This window comes from Pleurodeles waltl, chromosome 2_2, assembly GCF_031143425.1.
Source record: "Pleurodeles waltl isolate 20211129_DDA chromosome 2_2, aPleWal1.hap1.20221129, whole genome shotgun sequence".
Classification (NCBI taxonomy): domain Eukaryota; kingdom Metazoa; phylum Chordata; class Amphibia; order Caudata; family Salamandridae; genus Pleurodeles; species Pleurodeles waltl.
The window spans coordinates 682,154,429-682,178,940 of NC_090439.1; the positions used below are offsets into that span (position 1 = coordinate 682,154,429).

The following is a 24,512-nucleotide window of genomic DNA, read 5'->3' on the forward strand; positions in this document are numbered from 1 at the left end:
ATCTTACGATGGAAGAAGGTGGCGAGGGAGTTGTAGAGGTCTTGTGAGGGCGTGATGGCGTTGGCGTTAGGGTTGGAGAGCTCTTTGACAATGTTGAAGAGTTCTTTGCTGTTGTGAGTGTTCTTGTGCAGTCTGTCTGTGAAGGAATTTCTTTTTGTGGCGCGGATCAGTTGGTGGTGTTCGCGGGTAGCGTTCTTGAGGGCAGACATGTTATCTGCGGTGTGGTCCTTGCGCCAGGCTTTCTCGAGGGTGCAGCAGTTTTTTTTAGATTCCTTGAGGGTGTCTGTGAACCAGAGAGGTTTTTTGGTGTTGGTCTGTCTTGGGAGGCGTCTGAGGGGAGCGAGGTTGTCTGCGCAGTTGGTGATCCAATGCGTGAGGCTGAGGGCTGCGTCGTTAGGGTCGGTGGAGAAGGTGGGTTGGTTGTCGCTGAGAGTGGAGAGAAGCTGTTCCGCAGGGATTTTGTTCCAATGTCGGCGTGGGATGGATTGTGTGCGGAGGTGGCGAGTCTCGCGTCGGAAGGTGAAGTGGACACATCTGTGGTCGGTCCAGTGTATTACGGAGGAGTGGCTGAAGGATACGTGGTTGCTGGCGGAGAAGATGGGCTCGAGCGTGTGTCCGGCGATGTGGGTGGGGGTGTTCACCAGTTGCTTGAGACCGAGGTTGTCGAGGTTGTCGAGCAGGGTGGTGGTGTTGGGGTCTTTGTTCTGTTCCAGGTGGAAGTTGAGGTCACCGAGGAGGATGTAGTCCGGCGAGGCAAGGGCGTGCGGGGAGATGAAGTCAGTGATAGAGTCGCTGAAGAGGGGGCGCGTGGTCCAGGGGGTCTGTAGATGAGAGTTCCTCTGAGGGTGGTCCTGGGGTCGGTATGGATCTGGAAGTGGAGGTGTTCGGCGACGAGGGGGGTGTCTTCGGTGGAGGTGGTGACGTTGATGGAGTCCTTGAAGACAATGGCGATTCCTCCCCCTACTTGGTTGGTGCGGTCTCTCCTGGAGATCTTGTAGCCGTCGGGGATGGCTATGGCGATGTCGGGGGCCGAAGAGGCGTTCATCCAGGTCTCAGTGATGAAGGCAACGTCCGGTGCGGTGGAGTCCAGGAGGTCCCATAGTTCAACGGCGTGCTTGTGGACGGAGTGTGCGTTGATCAGGATGCATTTGAGGTGGTTGTTGGCGCTATGGCTGGCGGACGGGGTGGTTTCGCGGTGGAAGGTGAGCTTGCAGGTGAGGCATGCGAAGGGTCCATGGGTGCGTTTAGGGTTGGCTTGGAAGCAGGTACTGGAGCGCCCCGGGTTGAGGGCATGGAGGGTGTTGGGGTCATAGCGGTGCTGTGAGGATTGGGAGTGCTTGGGGCCAGGGGTTGTGGCGCTGGGTGCGGTCCAGGCGTGGGCGGGCGCAGACGGGCTTGCCTTTGGCACGCCAGCGGCGCGGCCGCGCAGCTGCCGCCATAAGAGGGAGGAGGGGGGGAGGAGGGGTCAGCTGGGGGCGGGGGGCAGGAGGGGGGCGACGAATGGGAGCGGGGGGCGGGGCCGAGCAGGAGGTGGCGGCGGGAAAGCGGAGGGTGGGGGGGTCAGGTAGAGGGGAGGGGAGAAAAGATAGGGGAGGGAGGGTTACAGAGGTGGAGGGGAGTAAGGAAAAATAGAAGAGGAAAAGAGTAAAGAAGAAGAGAAGAGTCAAGAACCGAAGAGGGAAGAGTCAAGAAGAAGAGTAAAGAAGAAGAGAAGAGTCAAGAACAGAAGAGAGAAGAGTCAAGAGAGAAGAGTGAAGAAGAAGAGGAGAAGGGTCCGGAGAGAAGAGAGAAGAGTCAAGAAGAAGAAGAGTCAGGCAGAAGAGGAGAGACCTGAGAAGCAGAGGGGAAGCGTCTAGAAAATGAGGAGAGGCCACAGAGGAAGAGAAGGAACACGCAGAGAAAAGTACAGAGGAGGAGAAAGAACTCGCAGGTCGGGGTGCAGAGGAGAAAGAAGAAACACAGATGAAGAACACAGATGAAGATAGAAGAAAGGACACGCAGGTCGCGGTGCAGAGGAGAAAGAAGAAACACAGATGAAGAACACAGATGAAGATAGAAGAAAGGACACGCAGGTCGCGGTGCAGAGGAGAAAGAAGAAACACAGATGAAGAACACAGATGAAGAACACAGAAGAAGGACACAGAAGAAGACCACAGATGAAGAAAGAAGCAGGATGAGAGCACGGTGAGGAAGAGGAGCGGGGCCGAGGAAGAGCAGAACACGCAGCAAGAGGGCTGCAGAAGAGGGCAGAGAGTGAAGGGAAGAAGGACAGCGGAGGTGCGGAGAGAGGTTGGAGGAGAGAGCGGAAGGCAGAAGACAGAGGTACAGGAGAAGAGAGGTGAGCAGCGCGGGGCTGGGCGAGGGGCTGGGCGGGGGGAGTACTTACTGTTTTTAGCAGGTCTTGCTGGGGGGTGTCAGGAGCCTGGGCTGGTGGAGCTGCAGCGTCAGGGGGAGCAACCTACCCTCGGGTCAAGGGTCGCTAACTCTGCTGTGCAGCGGCCGCCATAAGAGGGAGGAGGGGGGAGGAGGGGTCAGCTGGGGGCGGGAGGGGGGCGACGAATGGGAGCGGGGGGTGGGGCCGAGCAGGAGGTGGTGGCGGGAAAGCGGAGGGTGGGGGGGTCAGGTAGAGGGGAGGGAAGAAAAGATAGGGGAGGGGGGATTACAGAGGTGGAGGGGAGTAAGGAAAAACAGGAGAGGAGAAGAGTAAAGAAGAAGAGAAGAGTCAAGAACCGAAGAGGGAAGAGTCAAGAAGAAGAGTAAAGAAGAAGAGAAGAGTCAAGAACAGAAGAGAGAAGAGTCAAGAGAGAAGAGTGAAGAAGAAGAGGAGAAGGGTCCGGAGAGAAGAGAGAAGAGTCAAGAAGAAGAAGATTCAGGCAGAAGAGGAGAGACCTGAGAAGCAGAGGGGAAGCGTCCAGAAGATGAGGAGAGGCCACAGAGGAAGAGAAGGAACATAGAGGAGAAAAAGTTGTTGTTGGCTCATGAGCTCAGCTTGAGGGAGCTGGATCAGAGGAGCCAGTCTAGTAGGGATGGTGGCAGCCACATCACAGTGCAGCCTGAGAGGATGGTGCATGTTAGAAATTGGGTTTTTGGTTGGCAGTCAGGTTACCCTCTGTCCAAGCAAGAACCCTCACTCTAGTCAGGGTAAGTCACACACAATCCAAGATTATCCTGTGCCCACCTTCTGGTAGCTTGGCACGAGCAGTCAGGCTTAACTTAGAAGGCAAGGTGTAAAGTATTTGTGCAATAAATCATACAATAACACAATATAGCACTACAAAAATACACCACACAGTGATTAGAAAAATATATAATATTTATCAGGATAATTGTAGGTCAAAACGAATAAAGATGCAATGTGAAATTGTAGGGATATCACTGGAAAGTGATATCAAGTGTCTTAAGTCTTTAAAAATCAATCAAAGTCTCTTTCAAGCACAAAGTACCTTGTTTGGAGTGGAAAATCTCCACAAAGGGCAGCAGAAGAAGAGATACGTGGAAAAATGGTGTGTGCGTCGATTTCTCCCCAGCACACACGGACTTGCGTCGTTATTTTTCATGTGGGGAAGTCGTGTGTCGTTTTCCGGCGCACGGACAGTCTCTTTCCATGGGTCGCGGGGATTACCAGATGTCCCGGGTCTGTGCGTGGATTCTCTGGCTTGTTTTCCAGCTGCGCGTCGTTCCGCGGGGCTGTGCGTCGAAGTTTCGCTCTCACGGCAGGCGTTGCGTCGATTTCTCCACTGAAGTCGGGCGGCGTTGTCCTTGCGAGGCTGTGCGTCGAAGTTCCGGTCACCCCGAAGGCGTTGCGTCGATCAGCGTCGGTGTGCGGCGTTTTTCTCACCGCTGAACAAGCTGTGCGTCGAAAATTTTGGCGCACAAAGAGTCCAAATGAAAAAGAGAAGTCTTTTTGGTCCTGAGACTTCAGGGAACAGGAGGCAAGCTCTATCCAAGCCCTTGGAGAGTACTTTCACAGCCAGACAAGAGTACAGCAAGGCAGCAGGGCAACAGCAAGGCAGCAGTCCTTTGTAGAAAGCAGTCAGGTGAGTCCTTTAGGCAGCCAGGCAGTTCTTCTTGGCAGGATGCAGGTTCTGGTTCAGGTTTCTTCTCCAGCAAGTGTCTGATGAGGTAGGGCAGAGGCCCTGTTTTATACCCAAATGTGCCTTTGAAGTGGGGGAGACTTCAAAGAGTGGCTAAGAAGTGCACCAGGTCCCCTTTCAGTTCAATCCTGTCTGCCAGGGTCCCAGTAGGGGGTGTGGCAGTCCTTTGTGTGAGAGCAGGCCCTCCACCCTCCCAGCCCAGGAAGACCCATTCAAAATGCAGATGTATGCAAGTGAGGCTGAGTACCCTGTGTTTGGGGTGTGTCTGAGTGAATGCACAAGGAGCTGTCAGCTAAACCCAGCCAGACGTGGATTGTAAGGAACAGAAAGATTTAAGTACAAAGAAATGCTCACTTTCTAAAAGTGGCATTTCTAGAATAGAAATATTAAATCCAACTTCACCAGTCAGCAGGATTTGGTATTACCATTCTGGCCATACTAAATATGACCTTCCTACTCCTTTCAGATCAGCAGCTACCACTCCAATACTGTATGAGGGCAGCCCCAATGTTAGCCTATGAAGGGAGCAGGCCTCACACTAGTGCAAAAACGAATTTAGGGGTTTTACACTACCAGAACATGTAAACTACACAGGTACATGTCCTGCCTTTCACCCACACAGCACCCTGCTCTAGGGGTTACCTAGGGCACACATTAGAGGTGACTTATATGTGGAGAAAGGGGAGGTTTAGGCTTGGCAAGTACTTTTAAATGCCAAGTCGAGGTGACAGTGAAACTGCACCCACAGGCCTTGCAATGGCAGGCCTGAGACAAGGTAAAGGGGCTACTTACGTGGGTGGCACAACCAGTGCTGCAGGCCCACTAGTAGCATTTAATCTACAGGCCCTAGGCACATATAGTGCACATTACTAGGGACTTATAAGTAAATTAAGTAGTCCAAGCAGGTCTGATCCAAGGTTACCATGTTTAAAGGGAGAGAGCATATGCACTTCAGCACTGGTTAGCAGTGATAAAGTGCGCAGAGTCTAAAAGCCAGCAAAAACAGTGTCCAAAAAGTGGAGGGAGGCAGGCAAAAAGTTAGGGGTGACCACCCTAAGGCTGTCAGGTCTAACAGTGCACATTCCTGAAGATCTTGTGAAGGATTACAAAAGGGAGGACGACATATACTTGTGGTTTAAGGGGTATGAGTCTGCTCTCCACATGAATCTGGTCCCTGAAGCTCATTGGGGGGCGGGTCTGTGGAAGCACTTTGAGGTAGAGGGGAGGGATACACTGACATCCTTAGGGGATGCTCAGAATCTCACCTACACTATCATGAAGGATGCCCTACTCACAAGGTATGGTCTCACCCCTGAGCAGTATAAGGATAAGTTTAGGTCCTATAAGAAGAAGGAATCCCAAACATGGTTGGAATGTGTTGATTCTCATTGCAGGTCACTGGATGGTTGGGTGAAGGGCAGTAAGGTAACTACGTATGAGGGGCTTTACAATCTGATTGCTTGGGAGCACTTGTACAGTTTGTGTTTTACAGAGCTACGCAGCACATGATTGACAACAAGCTGACTGATCCCAGGAAGCTTGCGCAGGGAGCGGACCGCTGGGAGAGCACCAGGGTCCAAAAGAGGTATGGGGGAGACCATGCCAAGGGTGGGCAGGGTCTATCTCAGAAGAAAGGGGGGGTAAGGGTAAACAGGGGAAGTTCTCAAAAGGGCCCCAAACTGATTCCTAGGGTAAGAATCCCCAGCCCCCCAGAGAGAAGAAGCCATGGTTCTCCAAAGGGAAGCCAGTGTCGGGTGATCCCCCACATAAGTGCTATGCATCTAACCAGGTAGGTCATGTGACGGGGCCCCCAAATGCCCCAAGAGAACACCGGCACCCACTTGTGCGCCGACCCAGGGTTTGGCTAGTGTAGCGCTTGGGGAGGAGTTGGTTCCAGGTCGGTGGGAGCCAGCTGAGATGACCCTTGTCTCACTAGGGGACAGTGAGATGGTCCAGAGAACCCTCGTGCCTGAGAACTCTAAGAACTACAGGCAGTGGGTGACCATCAATGGACAGAGGGTGGAGGCTCTGAGAGACACACGAGCCAGTGTGACTACAGTGAGGAGTCAGCTGGTGCCTGAAGAGAAGATTGATCCCCGGGTACTTCACCAAGTAGTTGCAGTGGACATCTCAGAGCGCCTGTGCAGAGTTGTGCAGGTTCCCTTTGAATAGGGGGGGGGGTCTCAGGTTCCTTGAAGGTAGCTGTGAGTCCAACCATGCCTGTAGATTGTTTGCTAGGCAATGACCTGGAGGATTCCTCTTAGAAGGAGGTGGAACACAGATCTCACTTGGAGATGCTGGGTCTGCCTGGGTGGGTATGCGTATTCACCAGGTCAATGGCAGCCTGTCAGGGTGGTCAAGAGCCCCTGGAGCCTGAAAAAGTGGCCCAGGGGACCGCCAAGAAGAGGAAGGGCAGGTGGTGTGGGAAACCGCCCCCAGAAGTTCCCACGGTCCGGGAGGAGGCCGAGCCTGAGGGTGACGCCCTGGAATCTACAGGGGAACAGGAGGCTGAACTGGGTGAGGTACTGAGCTGTCGCAGTGGCAGCAGGACTGGGGGCCCACCAGGGAAGCATTCTGTGCAGCACAGAGGACATGCCCTACTATGGAGGGTTTGCAGCAGCAGGCTGCAGAGCAGGCAACTGGCAAGGAGCCAGGATCGCACCTGATCTCTTGGGAGGAGGACCTCCTATATAGTGAGCCTAAGGTTCCTGAGCCTGGGTTAGCCCGTGTGCTGGTGGTACCCCAGTGCTTCAGGACCTTCCTACTGGGGTTGGCTCATGATGTGCCTTTAGCTGGACATTTGGGGCAGGACAAGACCTTTGAGAGGCTTGTCACCCACTTTTACTGGCCCCTGATGCGCAGGCACTCAGATGCACATTGCAGGTCTTGCCAAACTTGTCAGGTAAATGGCAAGAGTGGGAGTAAATGTATGGCTCTCCTCCAACCTTTACCTGTTGTCAGTACTCCCTTTGAGAGGGTAAGTATTGACATCATGGGGCCTCTGGATCCCAAGACAGCCATGGGCAACAGGTTCATCCTTGTCTTGTTGGACCATGCCACGTGGTACCCAGAAGCCATTCCTCTGAGGTCAATCACTTCTCCTGTGATGAGTCGTGCTTTGATGGGGGGTTTTACCCGCATGGGGTACCCCCATGGAAGTAGTATCTGATAGTGGTACCAACTTCATATCCATGTATATGAAGTCTCTGTGGAAGGAGTGTGGGGTAACCTACAAGTTCACCACCCCGTCCCACCCCCCAAAGTAATGTTCTGGTTGAGAGATTCAACCGCACCTTGAAAGGCATGATCATGGGCCTGTCAGAGCCCTTGAGGCGGAAGTGGGACATCCGCTTGCCATGCCCTCTGTTTGCTTACAGGGAGGTGCCTCAAAAGGGACTAGGGTGGACTGGTATGACCAGAATGCCACTCTGGTCAAGTTTCAACCTGGGCAAACATTGTGAGTGATGGCCCCAATGGAGCCTAGGGAGCTCCAGGACAAGTGGACTCGGCCATTTGAGGTGGTGGAGCGCAAGAGTGAAGTCACCTAGCTGGTAGACTTGCATTCTCCAAGGAACCCTTTAAGGGTCCTGCATGTCAACCGCCTCAAGCCACACTTTGGGCGGATTGAACTGTCCATGCTCCTCGCAACAGATGATGGGGTGGAGGGGGAGAGTGAGACTCTTCCTGACCTCCTGTCTGCAGGAGAAAAACATGGGTCTGTGGAGGAAGTGATCCTCTCCCCCTCCATGATTGAGGAGCAGCAAGGTGACTGTTGCCACGTGTTGGGACAGTCTGCCTCACTGTTTTTCCTGATCCCAGGAGTCACACACTTGTGCACACATGATGTGGACACTGGGGACAGTACACCCATTAAACAAAAGGTTTACAGGGTGACTTACAGGGTTAGGGCTTGCATTAAGGATGAAGTATCCAAAATGTTAACCTTACAGGTTATTGAGCATTCCAGCAGTCCTTTGGCCAGCCCAATGGTATTTGTCCCAAAGGCTGCTGCACCTGGTGCCACTCCAGAACTCAGGTTCTGTGTGGACTACCGGGGACTCAATGCGGTCAGCAAGACTGACGCACACCCCATCCCTCCAGCTGGTGAGCTCATTGACCGGTTGGGAGCTGCCAAGTACCTCAGTACGTTTGACTTAACGTCTGGGTACTGGCAGATTGCCTTAACTGAGGGGGCCAAGGAGAGGTCAGCATATTCTACCCCAGATGGACGCTTTCCATTTAAAGTGATGCCATTGGGATGAAGAATGCCCCTGCCACCTTTCAGAGGTTGGTCAAGCAGGTGTTGGCTGGCCTGGATTAGTTCAGTGCCGCCTACCTGGATGACATTGCTGTGTTTAGTTCCACATGGGAGGAACATTTGCAACACCTCTGGAGAGTGTTAGAGGCCCTGCAGAAGGCAGGCCTCACTATTAAGGCAAGCAAGTGCCAAATAGGGCAGGGTTCTGTGGTGTACTTGGGACACCAGGAAGGGGGTGGCCAGGTGGCCCCCCTACAGCCAAAAATTGACACCATTCTGGCTTGGGAGCCTCCCAAAACCCAGACTGAGGTGAGAGCCTTTCTAGGTCTCACTGGCTATTACAGGAGGTTTGTCAAGGGATATTGTACCATTGTTACCCCTTCACTGAGTTGACTTCCAAGAAGCACCCAAGGAAGGTGATCTGGACAGAGGCTTGCCAGGCCGCTTTTGATGCCCTAAAGGCTGCCATGGGCACAGCACCTGTGCACACGTCTGCCTTAGGCCATGCCTCTGCCTACGTGATTCCCTCTGTCAGCCAGGTGCCAACTCACCCTGCGATTCTGCTTAGGGGATGAGGCAGAAAGGTTTGTGAGAATGAAGGGGGGTTTGGAGCCTGTTGCAACGCATGGTAGGGCCACTATGGGTGCAGAATCATTTGCCCCCGGTGCTGCACGAGTCGGGTGGAGGACAGGTTGTGCCTGCAGCCTCTGTCGTCGTGTGAGCACTAGCCACTTTCCCCAGGTGAAAATGGAAGAAGAAAGAACCAGTTGTGGCGTTTCTGGACCCAAAATTACAAGTCCATGTTTTGCCTACTTGGTAATTTCGGTTGCAGAAAGACTAACCCACTTGGAATCAGGCCCTAAAGGTGTGATAATATTTCTAATGGTTTCATAGGAGCCTTGCATTACAATACATTTAGTAAGGCAGAGTGACACAGAGAAACATTAATTACATCAGCCCTGGCCACTTAGTATGGACTGCATGAGGAAATAAGGTTTTGTTAAGCAATCTTGCTTTGGGAATAGAGGAATGTGTTTTGTAACCCCCATTTTTGCTCGAGGTTAGATTTCCCTTGCCCCCCCAAGTTGAAGATATGCCATTTCAGTAAAAAATATAACTCGTACTTCGCATCCCTACATGTGGGTTACACACCTTACTTGTAAAGATATTTGGAGGACAACATACATGCCAGAGAGCGTGCAGGGTGTAATAAGGCGCTTACCCAGTTGTACCACTGCCAAATGAGCAGACACGCAAATGCACATCCACATAAAATCACAGCAGTGACGGTTTGTTATTCCCAAGTCCAGTATGCAACCAAGAGATCTAAATTCTCATTACCATGTTATAAAAATGAAAAGTAAAACAGTTGACATACCCAAGGTGATTCAAAGCACCGCCGTAAGCGCGAAGCACGAGACAAAGGGAAAAAGAACTTCGCTTGCAGTCAAAGTTATCGACAAAAGTGCAATTATCCATGTAGGAGGGTCGATGGACAAAGAGGTAACAAAAGCGCCCTAAGGAGGTACAAATGAAAAGCATTTACAAATGATAACAAAGGATTTTTGAAAGGCAAGCCCATGAAGGGGTAATAGTGATGGGTCTGCGGTGGACATGGTTAAAAGCCCAGATACATACCAACATGTCGGAAAAGCAGCTCTTGCGCGCTGCTATGCTCCCCCTAAAAAAGGTTTGCACTTAGTACAGTCTGATTGCCTATTCATAAAATATTTATTTTAAAAGCTCTTGTTTTGACTTAAACGCTACATCATTTGGCACATTTTCAGGCAGCCTATCTTACCCTGTGTGTAGCATATTTCTAAATATTTATTTGCATATTCACAGTGCTTTCTGTTAAAGGCAACGCCCTCGTAGCGCTATAAATAAATAAGTCACAAATTCCCACTGTGCCACCCAGGATTTCAAGTCTGAGACGTTCTGGTTACACGCACACAGACTTCTGTAGTGATCACGTTAACCAATTGAGGTTTCATAACGATTAGTTCAACTCGCATTTATTTGTCATTTAAAGTGTGTGCATTATTATGTATGCAGTTACCTGAAAGGGGAAAGACCAGCAAAATAGTTACAGAAAGTGTTGTTTGTTTTAGTTAAGTCTTTGACTCTGCTTCCACACTCAGTGACCTCGTCCTATTACTCTTAGGATCACCGTTCCTATATTTTTCTTTTGCACTTCAACCACTGCTGTTATTGCTGTACCACCCTAGCGCAGCACTGATACTAGAGGGAGAATGACAGGGAGGAATGGGGGAAAGTGAACAGGGGTGAGCTAATGAGGGATACCTGAGGGGAAGAGATGTGAGTGGGGTTCTTTGGAGGTGACCTTGGGGGAGAGGAATGAGAAAGGCCTGCAGTGGTACACAGGTTTAACACAGGCCCCGGCAAACTCTGAACACTTCTGAAAGTCATACACTTTTACTGTAGTCCAGCACTGCCTTTTCCCTCCTAAGTTACGACCAAAAGAACAAGTTCCCACATTTTTGGTGCCAGCGGCTCTGCGGCTGATTTCCAGGGAAGCTAAACGTGTGCTACTAGGGCTGGTGTAGGCTTCGTGCATCTGCTGCCTATGTGAAGTGTCTTTTGTTCTCATTCAATACACAAATAAAAACACAAGTCAAGCCATACGGTCTAATGAAATACAACTGCAACACAACATAGTGCCCAAAATTGGTGCGTCACTATCTGTTGCTCTTCCCGTGCCAAGAGCCACTTCGGCAATAGCAGCACTGTGCAAATAGTGAGCAACACAAAAGAATATTTTTTAGCTCCTCTAACAACTTCCTTGGTGTGCTCTGAATCCCCTGCACAGGGTGAAAGTATTTACTTTTAATTTATTTTATTTAGAGAGTTTTATTAAGCATGAACATGACCCTTGGGTATTAGAATTCTGCACAAGAAAGCAACATGATTGGCATCGTTTGACGGGGTATACTTAGAGCTTAGGCCAGGCAGCATGCAAAAGTACAAAAAGTATAAGTTCTACCAGGTATGAATGTTAGTCTCTGGTGTTTGAGGGACAGCTAAGGAGATGTGTGTTCTCAGTTGCTCACTGCTCACAGCTTTCCTTTGTGACGTGCAAAAACCGATTTACGATCTATAGGCATTATAGCCGATTAGGCCTTGACAAAATGGGCTCAGAGTAATTCAGTCAGTGGCAGGTATTTTGCAAGTAGCATTGCTTTGGGTAAAATGGTTAGATCCTGCCTGCCTAGAAATCCTGTCTACTACCAAGTTGAACCGCATATGGCTCTTCCAAAGTGTATTTCAACCCTTACCTTGCAGCATTATGCAAGTTCGAAGTCTTCTAAAGCCGTATCCCCCATTTAACAAAACTATAATTCATTCCCTAGAAAGATTTTGCTCAAACTTTTTAGACCCACTTTTTAGTAGGACAAACATTTCCGACCATCCTAGCTATAATAAACATGAGGCATGCAATTTTTAAAATGTAACTAAAGCATCATGTGGCAGCGCATTTTCATTTACAAACAGCACATTATTTATTAAAATGGTCACTAAATTTGCACAGACGTACAGCTTTGCAGATACAATTATATTGCTAACAAATGATAATGTGTGAAAATCGGCTTTCAATTAATATTATTTGTGCATCACCAAGTGTCTTGATTTGTTCTGATGCTATTAAAATCTTTGTTTCCATTATACTTCAGAATTACAAACAAATGTGCTTCCTTTTTTAGTTCCTACCAGCAGAATGTGTGCAGTTCATTTACATTTTGTTGTTTATAACGGAAAAAATGACTCCCTACAGACTTTGCTTTCACACTTCATGTACCCCAGCAAGAGTGTTACATAATTCATTTTTTTTTCTATGACTGCAAGGTGTGTAAGCACCAGTCCAATGTTAAAAAAAAAAAGCAGCTGCAGAAGACATAGCCTGACATTTGACCTCTGTCTTTGAAGCAGCATTGTGACAAGATCAGTATAGAATTTAAAGGCATCTTTATATATTACTTGGATGTTTGGCAACCCACCAAAAATTGGCTCACTGTCCCGTCTACAGTTTGGGAAACACTGCCCTAGAAAAGCCTTTTTGTGACAGATGATACAGGCGTGGAGCATTACTCTGGATAACAATTGAATTTCTGTACATAGTGTCATGCTTTATTAATACTGCGGAGAACGTGACTCGGATATTCTAAATGGAGATTATTTCGAGCGGGTGGAACACCACGAACTAAGAGGGTGCAGATTAGTTTTCTGTTTTTAAAAGGTGCGAGGCAGCGAGGGGCAGCCTTCAGGGGAGCCCTTTCAATCGAAGGCTACGAGTATGCGTGCAGTGGCGCGGGCGGTGTGTCACGAGCCCTGGTGCAAGGCAGGAAATGTGCCCCCTCGCCGCTCATTGATCTGTGAATTCCATCTATAATGACGGTTGAGTAGGCCCCTCAGGCCTCTAGGCCTCGATGCAACTGCTTCAATGGAAGCTACAGCCCTCTGCGACAAAGTAGTCTCTCACCAGCCCATCTCCACATTCTGCGGGGTGGGGGAGGGTATGTAATTTCGTTCCACCAATTGAAACATCTCATACCATTTCAAAATAAAATACGTGAGCGTGTATTGTTGTCTGGACATGCAAATCATAATAATAGAGATAACTAATGATATAGGGCCATATGTACCAACGAATTTTCCCATAGACACAGAATGGGTAAAACCCTTTGCTACATCTGGCCCATAGTGTTTTGGGGTCACAACGGGATGACAGAGTAACCTGTGCAGTGATCCCTGGGCTGCAGTTAGCATGGCAGTTACAAGCCTCACATACTCCGCTCGGTGAGGCTTTGTTAACTCAGTAAGATTGATGCTGCTTCAAAAGAGATTGCGTTTTCTGTTGCACTCTTGAAAAGAGCCGTTTAGATATACATAGCTGATGTCAGAATGCTTGAGGAATAAACACTGAAAGTTCAACCAGCAAACTGCAAAGAAATCTCGACCCATCAATACTGCGCCCGCAAGGTTCATCTGGCTAGGCCTTGGGTGTTTTGTTGCAATCGTGTCTAAAATCACTATATGAAGATACACTGACAGCTGCTACATACACATTAATGCGACTTTTAGGTATTTGGGCTGCCTGTCGGATTTCTTCCGTGGAACTGCCTTCTCTTCCTCCTTTTGCCGCATAATGAAGTGTCATCTTCTCACGGAGTTTGAAGCTGATAGGCAGGCGCTCCTGGGGGGAGCAGGAGCATGCAGCCTGGTGATTGCGCGCCATATGTCATACGTGTGGATCCTGTCAAGCATCGGCAGCGAAAACGGGAGAATAAAGACTGTCAAAATGGCGGTCTAGAACGCGCAATTATAAAGAGAGAGACGTGGCGGCCGCGTCACTTGAGGGGGTTCTCTCAAAAGCATGGATTTTTGAGTTTGCAGCTTCACCACGCTACCACAGATACTTTGAAGGCTAACGTTAGAGCTAATGCCATAGAATAATTCGGTTTATCATGCCTTTAGGTTTGCCTGCTAATTGAGGTAACATAAGTATAATGTTCTTTTTATGCATAACACCTGTGCATTTGTCAGTAGAGTGTGACAAGAAGTGACCGGCTTTGTGGAACGTTGTATTATGGTATTGGATATGTTTCTTTTAAGCACCGGTAGTCTATTGGTACGGCGTCCAGTTCTAACACTGGGTTCCATTCAAGTGTGGTCTCACCGTGGCCTGACTTGGGTCTGGTCCTAGCTGTGTAATGAGTTTAATGGCTTGTCTATGGCCTTTGGCGAAATGGGCTTTCACAGCGGGAGACGAGAGTCAGTTTTTGAGCACTTTCCTGACAGTCAAGTGGTGCACTCTGGCTCTAATCAAAGCTGCCAAAGCGTTTCAGGGGATTGCTTCCAACAGAGACAGTCCTGCAAAATGATGACCCCCCTGCAGAATGTAAAAAGATGCCACTTAGTCACCTATATCTCATAGATATTCAATGGTTTTGGGCTAACTGGAACACCTTTTAAGATTTGAGGGGCCCATGAAGGGTTGGGGTCTGCTTTGCAACGCAGGGGCCTGCCACTCACACCTGCTCCCCCCCACTGCACACTTCTTCCCACAGGCTTCACAAAGCACACACTTAAGCTGCTAACATAATACATAATTACCGCAGCAGTAGTTGCTTTGCTAGTTTTCAACTTGCTCTGGTGCTAATGTAAGATTGCAACAAGTATCTAACTCGTTTGGTTCTTCACTGGGTGCACTCACTGGGAGAAAGTCTTATTATCTAAATGTTTCATATGTTTTCAAACCTCCCTGGATGACATTAGCATAGAGGGTGTTGAATACATTTTTTAGAATTGGGAAGGTGCTTGTGTGTTAAGGTAATCATGATGATGTGTATTATCCTTGTACTTTGATTTGCTAAAGAACTGTCAGTTTTGCTCATACCAGTTTTCCTAATTCACTATGCAAGAATTGGGGTGAGTATTCTACTAAGGATGCTGCCCAAATTCTTTCTGATTTTTTGCTACTTATTTGGGATTTAAAATATTTCATGATTTCTAAGTGTGCACCTGAGAGCAATCATGCCTTGGCTCTGTATTTGTTTATTTTGAATGTTTGTAATACAACCTTTTAAATTGTCATAGATCTAGAACTCAATTATTGAGTTCACCCCATTACTCAATGAACTGTTCTACTCTGCTAATTGATGGTTGGGTAGGGGCCCTAATGCAGGGACACATTTCCCCATGAAACTGAAAGCCTGACTTTTCAATAAGTCTTCTTGCAAGACCATTGAGCCTGCCTGTATTCAGTCCCAGCCTCACAACAATGCCCACGCTCACCTACTCAGTGCTTCGATACCCCCACGGGTGGCAAGCAGCGCTCTACAAATCTGCTTTACATATGTTATACTACATGCAGTTGAGGTTTAACACCACCTTCGGTCCAGTAAACTGTGGGAGAACCAAGTGAGATTAAATTTGGCTTGTTCAAAGGTTGGGGTACTCTTTTGCTCCCACACATGCCTTAGTGTGGGTGAGGGGGAGATGAGGGAGGTGTCAATAGAAGGTATTCCCTAAACTTTCAGGACTCAACACTTTTAAGAGCCATAGTGGGAATGACATCACAATAGATCTCAAAACATCATCAAACAAATAACATTCTGGAATGCCTTTTGGTGGTGGCTGTTAGTCAAGCAGGACTGAGTAACGAGAACTGTGTTTTTCTGTGCGTTGGGTGACTGCTTCAAGTATTCAGGCCCAAATGTATTAATGAATAGCATTGTCCTTGCATGATGCAAGTAGTTGCAAGACAACACAAGCCCTTAAATCAGATTTACAAAGTCACGTAAGGGGCTACTTGCGCCACCATGCATGACTTTGTATAGAAATGTAATGCAACGCAGCAGCAGCTCATGCTACATTGTGTTGCATTTTGTTGTGATAGGCGTTCTGTGGGCGGAGCATGCATCCATGGAATTTGACACAATCCCTGCTCTACTAAAGGCAGTAATCCTGGGATTGTGCCAAAATGATGCACCTACCACAGAGAGGCACAACGAGAAGAAATATGTTTATTTCTCCTCATTACTTCCTATTTCTATGTGTGATGTATTCTTCATGATTCAGAAAAAGAGGAAATTGCCTCTTAAGCTTGTTTTTGTGCAGGTAGGTGTTCCTGCACAAAAACAATCCTGTCTGTAATGCAGGCACCCTTGCAGCATGGCGCTAGGCAGCCTCAAACATGCAAACTCAGTAGAGAGCTGAAGAACACCATATCTTAGTAGCTCAGCAACGTTGACTGCTAGGCAGTATGAATATTCATATAGTGGGATAGTGCTTAGATGCTAAGGCAGAATGATGTCTCATAAAATTATGCTCTGGCCTGCTGAGAGTATAAGTCTTTTGCTCACACCATCATGATTTTGCACAAATTGATGATTTCCTATGCAAGAAAGCTGTATACATAAACCCTCAGTTTTAGGGGTAAGCCAGAAGTTTTTCTGATGCTATTAGGATTCGGCCCATTTTCCAACTGATTTTGCTACTCTTTGGGGACTTAAATGTATTCAGATTTTGAACTTTATTCTGTATTGCTTTATTTACTGAGATCCTTCATAGCAATTCATTCATGCATTTGCACTTAAGATCTCTGTACAGCACCTTTGGAATTTTTGTAATAAATCTCTAAATTTTTTATTCCTGACCTAGATCTCCATTATTGAGTCTGTCCTCACTTAATTGCCTGTATTTTAGCATGCTGTAAGATGCCTTATCTCGGGGACACATTGCCTCATGAAATGGAGGTTGACCACAGACTCCAAATCATCCAGCAATGGGGGTGCTAGTGAGATAATATTTGGTGTGTAAAATGTTTAGGATACCCCACACCCACATGTGTAATGATTCATGAGTGACTGGGCTATTTATTGAGCCGTTAGTGTCATATCACTTTTCAAGGTTTCTTCAAATTTTCTATTTCAACTTTTGTTGATTGGACTGATTTAGCAGATAAGTCAATCACTTGTTGTTAGAAATGGGGTCTTTGGTTGACAGTCAGGTTACCCCCTGTTCAAGCAAGGACCCTCACTCTAGTCAGGGTAAAAGAAAATCACCCTCAGCTAACCCCTGCTTACCCCCTTGGTAGTTTGGCAGAGCAGCAGACTTAACTTCAGAGTGCTAGGTGTAAAGTATTTGTACCAACACACACAGTAACTTAATGAAAACACTACAAAATGACACAACACAGGTTTAGATAAATAGTAAATATTTATCTAAACAAAACAAGACCAAAACGACAAAAATCCACCATACACAAGTCAAGTTATTAATAAAAATGCAAAAAGAGTCTTTAAGTAGTTTTAAACACACACTAACGCTGTTAGCGTGAAAAAGTACCTTCAGTGCAACAAAAATAACCACGTACGGGCGAATGTGCGTCAAAAAGGGCTTGCGATGCGTTGATTCCACTCACGAGCGGGACCTTGCTTCATTTCTTCTCTCCACAGGAGAGCGATTCGTTGATCCGGCCAGCACTCTCGGGTCCGGGCAGGCCTTGCATCGTTTTTACACGCCCAGTGGTACTTGAGTCAGAAATCCAGCCGCACGATCACCCGAAAAACCCGTAGCGTGGGCTGTGATCTCCCAGCCTCCGTCAGCGATGCTGCACGTCATTTCTCCTGCTCCGTGTGTCAATTCTTCGGTCGCGTTTCCGGCGAGTGTTGATTTTAAGTGTGGAGCCGGCGGCGCGTCGTTTCTTCAGCCACAGATCGGAGTCGGCTCGATCTTTTCCCCGCACGGTGCTCTGTGCGTGGATTTCCTTTTCTTTAGGCTGCCAGTTTCTCCTTTCAGGGTCCCAAGAACTAGATGGGCATCACAGGGCAGAGTAGGAGTCTCTCCAGAGACTCCAGGTGCTGGCAGAGAGAAGTCTGAGACTTCAAACAACAGGAGACTTCAAACCCTGAGACTTCAAACAACAGGAGGCAACTCTAAATCAAGCCCTTGGAGATTTCATCTCAAGATGGAAGGCACACAATGTCCAGTCTTTGCCCTCTTTAGGGTTGGAGACTGCATTGTGTGAGGGCAGGCACAGCCCTTTCAGGTGTGAGTGACCACTCCCCCCCTCTCTCCTAGCACAGATGGCTCATCAGGATATGCAGGTTACAACCCAGCTCCCTTTGTGTCACTGTCTAGTGTGAGGTGCAACCAGCCCAACTGTCAAACTGACCCAGACAGGGAATCCACAACCAGGCAGAGGCCCAGATATGGTATAAACAAGAAAATGCTCACTTTCTAAAAGTGGCATTTTTCAAACACACAATCTTAGAATCAACTGTACTAAAAGATGTACTTTAAATTGTGAGCTCAGAGACCCCAAACTCCATATGTCCATCCGCTCCCAAAGGGAATCTACACTTTAATCGGATTTAAAGGTAGCCCCAATGTTAACCTATGAGAGGGACAGGCCTTGCAACAGTGAAAAACGAATTTAGCAATATTTCACTGTCAGGACATATAAAACACATTACCATATGTCCTACCTTAACCATACACTGCACTCCACCCTTGGGACTACCAAGGGCCTACCTTAGGGGTATCTGACATGTAAGAAAAGGGAAGGTTTAGGCCTGGCAAGTGGGTGCACTTACCAAGTCGAATTTACAGTTAAAACTGTACACACAGACACTGCAGTGGCAGGTCTGAGATATGATTACAGAGCTACTTATGTTGGTGGCACAACCAGTGCTGCAGGGCCACTAATAGCATTTGATTTACAGGCCCCAGCACCTCTTGTGCACTTTACCAGGGACTTACTAGTAAATCAAATATGCCAATCATGGATAAGCCAATTACATACACATTTAGTAAAGGAGCACCTGCACCTTAGCACTGGTTAACAGTGGTAAAGTGCCCAGAGTAACAAAAACAGTAAAATCAGAGTCCAGCACACATCAACAACCTGTGGAACAGAGGCAAAAAGTTAAGGGAGACCACACCAAGGATGAAAAGTCTAACACTTGATTTGCTTTAGGCCACAAACTATTGTTAGGCTATTAGTGTGTTCACCCATAATAAACAATCTCTGACAGGCCAAGGGTACGGCAATGCCGATGGCTTCCAGCAGTTACTCTGAATGGTCAAATCACAGTGACTTTTTCTCATTGGTTTGGGGAGTCTATAAGTATTGAATGACTGCCTCATGTTTCAGTAATGCAGAGGGGCTCTCCTCAACCACTTGGAACAACAGATCTTTGTCATTAGACCTTGTGATTTGCTGCACAACAGTCATTCATAACATTCTTTGGCCACCTACTCCTCCCAGGTTGATGTACAATCCAGTGAGCTGCAGAAAGTCCAAACACCAGCAGTTTTCTCTTATTGAGACATGTCCTCTGGCCTTTTTTCTAAAACAAGCCATGAGGTGGATTTTATTATGGGTTCTGTTTTAGCCAAACTTTAATCGACTGGAGAACTAAGAAAACAAAGTATACATTTTGCCATCTATGTTTTTTGGTGAACATTTTTGCCATCCCTGTGTGTGAGCGCCGGGATAGCTAAATAGGTATATGGGTGGTTGTGTGTGGAGAAATCAATCAATGCATCTGGAGTTGGTGGTTGGTTTAGTTGAGGAATATAACATGGAAGGATGGATCGGTGGCTTGATGGGTGAGTGGGTGGGTGGATGGATGGATGGTTGGATTAATCAATGTGTGTGTTAGTGTGTCAATGGATCTATGTTTGTTTTTTTGGTTGATGAATGGATAATTGAATGAAAGTGAAGGAAATGGCGTGGAAAGACGAATGAATGTATGAGTATGGGTGTTTGAAAAAATTAATATGTGAGCGTACATGGATGGATGAATGAACATGTTTGGGGGATGGTTAAATGCATGAATATGGTGAATTGATGGATGAATAATTGTGTGGCGGTTGATATATTTGTAAATGCAGGGGGTTAGAATTGTGGGTGGATAGGTGCTCCTTTGAAGGTGGATAATTAGATAAATCAATGGGATAAGTGGATAAATGAATAGGGCACATTCATAAATAAATAGTATAAATTAATGAGATGGGTGAATTAGTATATGTTACACTGCTCCCCTCTTTTTCCTCTCAGACACACAGGATGTACCCTATGAGAATGGTGGGGGTGGGTCACTATATTTTATGCAACATATATCTCATTGCAGTAAGATCATTTAGCTACGTCGACCTACTACTACAACATAAGTATATACTTACTATACTTAATTTTTATTGCACTTACCGCCAAAGATAAGTGTGGGTGGTGTTAAGAACTGTAAATACATACTTACTATACAGTGTAGTGTTAGGTGGATGACGTAGATGTGACATTATTGTAGGTCAATAGTGACCGTGGGTGAGAGGTGAAGTTGTGCCACACCAACGTATGTCTTAGAGAAGAAAGAAAAGAAAAGTAAAATTTAGTTTTTTTCTGTGGCTTTTAAGGAAGCAAAGGCCAGATGTAGGAATATCTGATTCCTAATTGCGACCAGCATTTTTGCAACCAGTAAAGATTTTTATGAACCAACATATGTACTCATGTATCTGTTCTTAAAAAATCTGAATCATGGTGAGGGGTGACAGTCTGACCTACCTCCTGAATTGTAACAACGTAGGCCACAAATTGCTACTATTGGAGGCCATCAGAAGGACAATGGCCTGCTGGGGTTAGCTGAGCACCATGTCTTTGACAACACTTAAATAAAGCATTGTTTTTAAATGAAGCCCAATGTCCTTAAAGAAATGTAGGCTGTATTTAAAAAATATTTTTTTCTTGATTTTTTATGATTGAGAGTTTTCAGTGGTCTCCACAAAGTGTCTTTTAACATTCACAAAGAGGAAGGGATCCCCATTGTACCCTTTTCCATTTTCGAATGGATTACCACCCTAACTTGGGGTTTAGTAACTTTTTAATGAGATACAACCGCTATTTTATTCCTAAATGACTGATACATATGGGTAGGAATCGCTCTTTGGAAGGGACACCTACAACATCCCCCTTCCGCGTAGCCATTTTTAAACCCATTTTAGGAGGTGGTATGTGAGAAAAGGCCTCTTTTATCATGGTTAGTAACCACTTTTTGCCTGGTATTTGATGCAGTCTCAAAGTTCTTAGTGCCCAGGGCCCCTGCTAACCAGGTTCCCTGGGCCAGATCTCTTTCCCCAAAACTATTGAGATGCATTGGCACAGTTGGCAACACCTTTAGCTGCCACTTTAAGTCCCTAGTAAACAGAACATAGGTACCCAGGGCATTGGGTAATAAGGATAGGCCCGTGAGGGCAGCAGCACAGGTTGTGCCAACCTATAAGGTCATGCATCCAGAAGCACACAGCACTGCCATTGCAGGCTGAGTGTTCTTATGCAATCCTAAAAGCCAAACTCGACATAGCACACAGCCTGTGTGCCCTGTTCACTACACACTGTATGCACTGTAGTTAAGTCACCCCTCTAGCAGGCCTTCCACCCCTAAGGTAGGGTGCACTATACTGTATGTGTGGGCATAGATGCATGAGCAATATGCCCCTACTGTGTCCTTGCCAGACCTGGGACATAGTAAGTGAACAGGGCAGCCGTTTTAAAGTATGTGCTGGACACTGGTCAGTAAGAGTTTCACAGATATATGATGGCTACTCTGAACCCTGGGTTGTTTGGTATCAAACAACTCAGAATGATAAATCCAAACTGGTACCAGTATTGGATTTATTACCAAATGTACCCAGGGCTCACCTTAGAGGTGCTCCCTTCAAAAGCTTCCTACCCAGGCCTGGTTGCTAGATGGTCACAACCAGCCTGCCACCACTAGGCAAGATTCTGGAGCCCTTGGGTGAGAAATTTCTGCTCTCTGGTGCTCAGAACAAAGCCCTTCCTGGGTGGAGGTGCAAACACCCCCTCCCTCAGGGATGTGCACTGCCCTGCTAGTGAGCTTTAAAGGGCTTACTGCCCTTGAAACACAACCCTCAAGCCTACTGCTGGCAGCAGATGGCCACCCCCATTGCAAACCTCTACTTTTGGCAGCAGCAACAGTTGAAAATCATTAAAAGGATAGAAGGAGTGGTCATCCCCACCTTGCACCACCCTCAAGGTGTGGCATGTGAGGTGACCTCTCCTTTTCATTTTCCTTCATCTTGCATGGAAGGAAAATAGCCAATTAGGTGTAGGGAAGAGACCTTTGTCCACAGTAAGTGGTCACATAGTGGGTGTAGCCACCCTAAGGTAGATGACCCATTGGTCATTATCAGGTACTCCCCTAAACGCCCACTAAATACTGTATTTAATAGGCATCCCCAGACCAAGAAATTAGATTCCAAGGGGAAAAGAGGACCAGCAACAAAGAAGACCTAAGGTTCGAGAACTGAAGTCCTGCTGCAACAAGAAAAGGTGCCAAACCCTGCCTGTTGCACCCAGGACTCGACAATTGTCACTGACGGGTTGCATGGACATTGGATGTACTCTACAAACCCCATGAAGACCGCAACCCTTCAAAAGTTGCCAAAGATCTCCATCCAGAGTGAAGGCATCACTTTACTGCAACAAGGAACCAAAGGCCCAGTAAAGGCCACTTCACTGACTGGCTGCTGAATAGGGAACCGGACACTGCAGCCGGACCAAACTCCACTAAGCAGACTGTAAGGACAAACCTTGCAAGTGTGCCAGGAGTGGTGGCACTGCACCCTCCAGTGACCAGACCGTGCAATATCCCTAGGTAGTGGTCACCTCATGTCAGACACCAAGAAGCACAGCCCCCACCAGACTGTGAAAGGACCAGGAGGACGCCCCAGTTGAGAGACTTCAGAAACCACCAAGACCTCCCTCCAGAGAGCCCCTGCCAACCTGCAAGCAACCCTCAAAGAGACCTACTTCCTGCTAAGGGCACCTTTGTGCACAGCTCCTGGTTCACCGATTCGCTCTGCACCCGGCTGCCCTGCACCGAAGATTCAGCTGTGCCCTAAGGGCCCCCCACCCCTTGCGTCTTCAACACTCCAAGGGGATCCATTGGACTTGCCTTTAAGTCCACCTGTGCAGTGCTTTTCCAAGAGGTCCTCCACAGTGGCCTGGTACCAGCTCCAACGTCCTTCTGCAGCTGCTCCTGTCAAAACTATGAGCTGCCTGAACTTCTCCAGCTGGTCCATAGTCCCACCAATGGCATACCAGCAAAAGGAGACATTGGCTTATTTTATTTTATTTTATTGGCTTATTTTATTTTATTTTATTTTACGCATTGCCTGATTTTATGTGCATTTTCAAAGTATTTTCACAATGGATTACTATGGTACGTAAATACGCATAAAAAGACAATTTTTATTAAAACCCAAAAAATTCTTAAAAAGTACTCTCCTGATTTTGATGATCATGGTCTTAAAATTGATATATAAATCTGAATTATTTTTGTAAATTGGTCTCAAGTTATTCTTTTGAGTGTCTGGTCTCATTTATTGATACTGTGAGTACAACAAATGCTTTGCACTTCTCCAAGATTACCCTAACTGCTCGACCAAGCTACCATAAAAATTAGAGCATTAGGTGGTCTAGTTTTTACCTCTGTAAATGACCGTGTGGTTTCCTGGAATCCCTGCACAGTGTGCCTAGTTTTGCACAGTACATAGAGGACCAGCCTCCTAAAGTTGCCAACTCATAAAATGGGTTAGAACATTGTAAAAACCTTTTTTGCTATCGCAAACTCCAAATCTGAGAGATTGTGACTGAAAAAAATCTTTGTACATATTAGCCCCATTTATTACAGATTTATTTTGCCATCTTAATCTTGTAAACATGTTTTGATTAGACACAGTATAATAGAAATCTAATAATGATGTATAAAAAGTACTAATACTCTGCCTTTCTTGCTTTCCTTTTTTTTAAAGATTTTTCTGCACGGTAATAATCTGAACAGTCTCCATCAACTAATTCACCCAGAATGCCTGCCCTCAGAATTTGGAGGCACTCTCCCTCCCTATGATATGGGAACTTGGGCACGGACATTACTTGGACCGGACTACAATGATGAAAATGAATATACTCACACTTCTTACAATGCGATGCACGTGAAGCACGCACCCTCAAACCCAGAGAGGGAGTGCTCTCCCAAGTACATGAAAAGGTAAGAGAGTTTATGTTCTACATGTCAGTAACTATTCATTGCATGGGATTATTGAAGAGGGAACGTAAAGGAAACACAGAGCTCCCAGACAAACAGGTCCCAAGACTTATTAATCAATAATTCAGGTACATGCAGAGAGCCAGAGACATGCAGTGACAACTCCAACTGACAAAGGCAACATACCAACCCTCCAGCAATTACATTCAATTGTGTAAACGTGCCTCACACTCTCACACCCACTGATTACACGAACGCTCCACATACCATACTGCTACTTTTTTGTTATGCATATGGACCACATCTATAGTCTTTTATGCACCCTCATATGTCTGAATACTTGCAAGACAGAGATTTTTCAGTCTGGCAACACATTATAGGCCCCAACTCAGGTAAGAAGGAGTCAGGGGTCCTCTTCCATTGCTGGATCTTCTCTAATCCACAGATCAATGCAATGGCGAAAACAACAGAATTACCAGATAAACAGTAAACATTGTAAGGAAAAGTACCTCCTTCTTCAAGCAGGCCACAATATAATGCCAACAGTGGCCAGAGTCCTTTTGAGTTTGG

At 46.9% G+C, this 24,512-nt stretch overlaps 1 protein-coding gene across 2 annotated transcripts in view; it reads left to right on the forward strand.

The window, feature by feature from the left end:
* Nucleotides 1-24,512, forward strand: part of CLVS1 (clavesin 1) — a 553,645-nt gene that overhangs the window by 403,755 nt on the left and 125,378 nt on the right. For both annotated transcript variants that reach the window (XM_069220238.1, XM_069220237.1), the window contains exon 5: nucleotides 23,710-23,945. In XM_069220238.1, the coding sequence (XP_069076339.1) occupies nucleotides 23,710-23,945 (236 nt within the window). The remainder of the gene's footprint in view (nucleotides 1-23,709; nucleotides 23,946-24,512) is intronic.